The sequence below is a fragment of the Anser anser genome, assembly GCF_964211835.1.
Source record: "Anser anser genome assembly, chromosome: 21".
In the NCBI taxonomy this organism is placed as follows: domain Eukaryota; kingdom Metazoa; phylum Chordata; class Aves; order Anseriformes; family Anatidae; genus Anser; species Anser anser.
The window spans coordinates 11268374-11274373 of NC_139742.1; the positions used below are offsets into that span (position 1 = coordinate 11268374).

The following is a 6000-nucleotide window of genomic DNA, read 5'->3' on the forward strand; positions in this document are numbered from 1 at the left end:
AACCTCCTGTAGCACTGGTACTGTGTGACTAATCTGCATGCTTGTGCAAACCAAGAACTAACCAGTAGCACATGGCTTGAGTTTTGGCACTCTCAGAGAATCGACTTCAGTTTCAGTCACTGGAAATGGCAGAAGGACTTCCAGGTAGTCTGGGGATATTCCTTCTGTGTATTGCTGTGTGACGTGGGCAGAGACTGCATGGCATCCAAAAGCTGTAGATAATTGAGCTTGAATTCTTTTGCTTTTATCTGTTAGGTGGCAGATACTATTTTTAACAGTAAGAAATATTTCCCATTGTTAGGCATATTGTAATTTTAAAGGTTTCTTTAATGATAAAAATTCCACATTTTTTTTCATTCTTTATTGTCGTGCTCCATACTACTCTTAATTCTACCAGCAGCTGAAGAACGTTCATTTGACTACATTTCTCTGCTCTGTATTTGGGCCTTTTGTCTTCTCCATCTCCCATCCATGTACCGACTTTAACATCATCCCCTTCCTGCTGCATGTTGTTTTCAACTTCTTTCTGCTGAAGACTATCATTGATGAATGTCACTCGTTTTTAATTAGAAGAAAATTTCAGAAGTTGTTACTAGCTGTTCTTTGTATAAAAAGTGGTCCATTTGAAAAAAAAAAAAAAGACATTTTGCTGAGAGATTAAACAAGCATTCCCTGTGTAGGTGCCCTCAAACGCTGTGCTTGTCCTTTTCCATTCAGGTACACATCTGCTTTTTTTTTCTCTCTTTTTACATCCTTCACTTTGACTATGTTGGGCTCTTCAACTTAAGTTATTGTAACCACTAGAGTTTCATTGTTTCTCCATTAATTTCTTTTACAGAAAGGGACTCCAGGTGCTTTCTTCCCCTCCCCACTAATTGAAGTAGCTGTCCCTGTAGCCTGTGGCTCTTTACTGCTCCTCAGTATTGGTCTCATATTCATGATTCTCACTGCAAGGAAGAGGCGCCAGTCAGAGGGAACCTACAGCCCAAGTCAGCAAGAAGTGGCAGGAGCTCGGCTGGAGATGGACAGTGTCCTAAAGGTGCCACCTGAAGAGCGGTTAATATAGGCACTACCTTGACAAGCAGATGTACCTGTGAGGTCTGCTTTGACCATGATCTTTTTCCAGCACCTGCAACAGCAGATCCACTCTTATCTCGGTTTCCTTAAGGCATGGTAATGAAGACCTGGATTTAGATGTACAAGGCAGACTGTATATGCAATAGCTGTTCTAGCTGGTTTCATTTAATTGAGTCAGTTGCACACCACTGGCTCATAGTGAGCCTCTTTACTCCCTTCTGTCCTGCCCCATGGGCTGCCCCCATATGTCTATCCAGGTAGGAGCTGTTGAAGTGCACCGGCTTTGAAGTTCCTCTGGCTCCATTCCACTTTTCATGCAGCAATGGCACGTTTAAATCTGCTTTAAAAGGCAGGGTTAAATTGGGCAGTAACTTACAGACAAAGGTCTCTATGTAGTTTTAAGGAGAGTTGGATGGAGGATATTTACAGTTACTTTATATACTCTGCTCTTTTTCTTGTTAACAACTGAACACACTCAAAGGCATATGAGGTTTTCAAATCTTCAACAGCAACAGCAGCTGTGACCTCCTGCCCTGTGATGGACACTGTTTCAGGGAGTTGTCATTAATTACTGAAATCATTGTACAAATCAATTTTTATGAAGTAATCTGTTAGACATTCCCATGGGTACCAACAAGAAAGGTGCAGTCAGAATGACGTGGGTTTGTGGACCAGTGCTGAAGCTAGCCGTAGTCTCTGGTGCCAGGTACTGAACTTGTGCCTTGCATGGGGGGGGGGTGAGCAGGAAAGCTTCTGCATTGCCTGGACTCGTGTGATACAGCAGGGACTACAGCACCTAATCAGGGAAAGTGGGTGGGGGAACTCAGGGCGAGCATTGCTGTCATCACTCTGACAGTACCCATGCAGTTTAGTGAGGCAGTGGGGATGGGGAGGAGGGATGTGAAATGCCGTGCTGTCCACGTGGAAGCTCTCAGTAACACCCTGTTCTACCGCAGCAGCCAGTGTGGGCGCACCTTAGTAACTCCTCCGTTGTGGGAGCAGTTGGGGCTGCAGGGGCTGCCCTTCTCCTTGCAGTTGGTGCAGCCACGGTGATTGCCATGAAGAGGAGGAGAGCAACTCAGGGAAGATACAGTCCAAGCCGGCAGGAAAAAGATGGGGCTCGAGTGGAAATGTGGAACGTAATCAAGCTGCCACCAACGGAGAGGCTGATATAACGAGTGGGGTCACAGGTGCTGTGTCGTCCTTTCACTGTCAAGGAACTGTTACAGCATTTTGGTCTTAGGCCAACTTGTTTTTTTTTTTTTTTTTGTAGGACAGGTCTGTACTGCTTTAAGCTACTTACAGGACACAGGCAAGTGCTTGCTGTTAACTTGGCAGTAAGATTCAACTGCTTAAATGAGCTTGGTAATTTTATGTTATTCCAGTTCATCCATAAAAGCTTTGTATAAAATTGGTCTGCAAGCAAGAGCAGTAAAGTCTGGGGAGAAAAGGAAAAAAAAAAAAGCCCTGGAGGCAGTGGTGAAAGCAAGGAAGCAAGCAGTGGCTATGGCACAGCAGAGGTAAGGTGTATAGACCCCTAACAATATAGTGCCACAGGTCCCTAGTGAGCTGGTAGAGGCAGCTGTATGCTGCCAGCCTTACTGATTGCATCCATCCGTCATTTCTGCAGTAACTGTCACTGTTGGCAGTCAGGGTCACAGCACCATGCAGCGAAGTGAGGAAGGTCTAAGGGTGGGGAACAACTCAGTGTATTAAGAAATTACACTTCTTTCAAAAACAGTGTGCCTCTGCCACATCTGCAATGCAAAGGCAGGTGACTGATGGAAGGTAACTCCTAGAGCCGCTGCTGTCTGTCCACAAGAGGACCGCAGTGAAGTACCAGTATGCATAGTGTGCTTCTACTAAAGCTTTTTTCCTAAGACTAGACTAAACCATAGGAATATATTAAGTGCCTTTCTAAGACTGCCTGACCAGTTACAGTATTAACATTCTTAAAAGTAGGATGCTAACATGTAAAAAAAAAAAACTGATCACTTGCTTTGATCAGACTACAATGTTGACATTAGCAGGCTGGGTGGTTTGTTTTTTTTCCTCCTCAGTCTGTTCCTAGTCTAGTATCTGCCATCCACACAGAGCAGACTGCAGTGACTCAGGCATTGACATTAAAAAGCATGACCACACAATAGTCCTTAGTAAGAGCTTTAACATTTGAATGTCAAGTGATACCTGTGTGAGAAGGGGGTGAAGGACATTTTTCAAGACTTGTAGCCTTCTGGACAGCCAGCTTTGGGCTTGTCGATACAGAAGAGTGGAATTTAGTTAATATACTGACCTTTAACATGAAACTGGTTTGTTGTTGTAGTGAGACACAGCATTCATTTTCCACTTTGCTCCAAAAGGGATATTTAGTATTTTGGCTTTACTGCTCCTTTATTACTGTTTTAGCTTATGGATGTGCACGTTTGTCTTTAACGTAATGTGTCAAAGCAAAAACTGCAGCAGAGCAGGCCAAATAAGGCTTAAAATCAGTAGCATTTCAAAATAATTACTACAAATATCTGTGAGAAATATTTAGAAAATAGTATCTGCTTTTTAATCTCCAAAATACTATTAATAAGCAGGGTGTGAATATGCACACTGTAGTTAATTGCCACAGGAAGACAATGCTATACTGTTTTATGCTTTTTTTGCTCTTGGATTTTTTTTAAACTGTAGTTGTAAACTCTTTTTTTGTAATTCTAAGCAAAGGGAAGAGATGAAACTACTGATCAGAGTTGTCCAATTAAGAACAGGTCTTCTGCATGTGTGCAACTGTGGATGTAAGGTGAAGAATGAAATAGTTGGAGAAACAGAACACAAGAAATCATTAGGAGGTGAGGCAATTAATGTTTTGTCTTTAAAGTCACTTTTCTCTAATATTTAGAAGTTAAAAGAGTAAGTGGTGATCCCACGCTGGCTGTGGCTTGAGAAGGAATTGGACATAGTACTGATAGGTTAGCTCACGTCTGTATTTCAGGTCAGGGAGCTTGCTATCACTTTTATTTATTAGCAGTAACACTGCTGTTACTTTTAACATGGATGATTTGCTCTGTGTATTTTCCAGATACTATTTAGGAAGGTCTAACATACTTTTAGAATAGAGACAGCTATAGTGCCCACTAACCTTGCTACAGGGAAACAAGTTAAACTGCACACCTTAAGAAAATGGTGAGTATAACTTTGCCCAGCAGCATCTGGGGAACAGGACTAAAGCAATGAAGCAGGCAGGGCTTTTCTGGCAGAGCAGGTCTGAAGGGGAGGACCCCACATGCAGAGCTGGTTACTGTGTCTCTAGGGAAACAAAAATTCACCCTTGGTGTGAGACTACCCTGTCTTAAGGGTGGTGTTTGGGGTTATCTCCTGATGAGAAAGGACTCAAACCCCACACGAGCATCAGTGAGCTGGTCCAGAAGCCCCGGGCAGAATGCCCTGTGTCCTGCCAGTGCGCAACTGCATCTAAGCCTTTACTTAAATGTGAAGGTAGGTGTGTTTTCCTTTATCCCATAATGACATACGATACAGTAAAGCCACAGCAAGCTTAGAATATGCTTTAGGTTCCCAAATCTCAGGCCTGATTAAACTTTAGGTCGTTGCTGGGAGAGGTGTGTACTTTGACTTTTTTTTAGCTCTGCTCCATTTTTTCTTAGATTTAAAAATGTAGAAAAATGAAGGCAGCAACAGGATCTAAATATCATCAATCAATATTACTCTAGCCTGTGTTATTTTGAGAAGAAGAAAAACAGAATTGTTTTGGAAGAGCTGAATATTACTAAGCTTCTGAACTATCCTGAAAGGCAACAAGTAGCTACAATCCCCACAATAGTAAAGACACCTAAAAACCCAGCAAACTGCAAGCAGTGAATCTGTCTGCATCCCCTGCTGTTCCTGGGTAGTCAGCAGGAAGACTGCTGCTCAGTCGCTTTACGGGATTAGGAGAGCAGACATTTGTACTTCAAGCACCCAAAGCCAGTACTAGTAAAAGTGTTAAAATATTTTTGTCAGTGTCTTGAGCATTTCTGCAAAAATAATTTATGAAAGTAAGTTTTTTCAATAATGAACCTAACTTTCTTTTGATATTTAATTTTTAAATATATTTTTTCACAAAACTGGATTTGCTGTAGTTAATGGTCACAGTCCTGATCTTTTGTAATTGTAAATTTTATAATTTGTAAAAAAAAATTAAATAAATAAAAATAGAATATCCCTCAAAAGAAATTTACAATAAAAATTGGATAAAAATAGACTTAGTTACCATGACCTGTGATTGCTTTCTCTCATCACCTGTACTGAAGCACGTGCTACTACGTGTTATTACACACATACTACATGTACTTACTTGCTAAGGAAAGCTAGCAGTGATACTATTAACCCTTGGATTTATGAGCAAAGACACACAATCAGACTGCATTTAGAGCTGTGACATACCTAAGAGTCGTAGATCTCTGGCCTGAGTCAGGACAGATATCTGCAGCAGCAAAAATCCTATTCTGGAGAAAAGGGGGACAGCACTCTTCAGGAGAAGGGAGAAAGCCAGAGGGGACAAACACTCCTGTCTGCACCACCCTATCTAACCCAGCATGGCTGGAGAGAACCAAGACTGAATATCAAAGGAAAGTCTCATTTAAGCTTTTAGAAGACCCTTTCCTACATCAAAAGCCTACACAGATATCTCCCCTCCAGTGGCCTGAAGATCTCTTCTGCAATCCCCAGCTGTACAGCAAGAGGCAGAAGCTGGGGCTGGGACCAGCTGGACTCCTTACCTTGTAAGTGTCTGGTGGCAGTGCTGCACCCGCTGCAGGGCAAGCTGCGAGCCCTTTCCTGGCAGGAGAGCATTACACGGCCGGAGCTGGGGGAGCAGCCTGTTGAACTGCAGCACGGAAAGTGTTTTTCTTTTCCTTTACGGAATAATTCAAAGTAATAGTA

The 6000-nt window shown here is 42.4% G+C and overlaps 1 protein-coding gene across 12 annotated transcripts in view; it reads left to right on the top strand.

Moving 5' to 3' along the window:
- Positions 1-5318, top strand: part of CRB2 (crumbs cell polarity complex component 2) — a 147053-nt gene extending 141735 nt beyond the window's left edge. For 11 of the 12 annotated variants that reach the window (XM_083806937.1, XM_083806944.1, XM_083806941.1 and 8 more), the window contains one exon: positions 839-5318. In XM_083806937.1, coding sequence (XP_083663063.1) covers positions 839-1066 — 228 coding nt within the window. In that variant the 3' untranslated portion in view covers positions 1067-5318. The remainder of the gene's footprint in view (positions 1-838) is intronic. The other variant, XM_083806946.1, reaches the window with a different exon arrangement.
- The last annotated feature ends 682 nt before the right edge of the window (positions 5319-6000 follow it).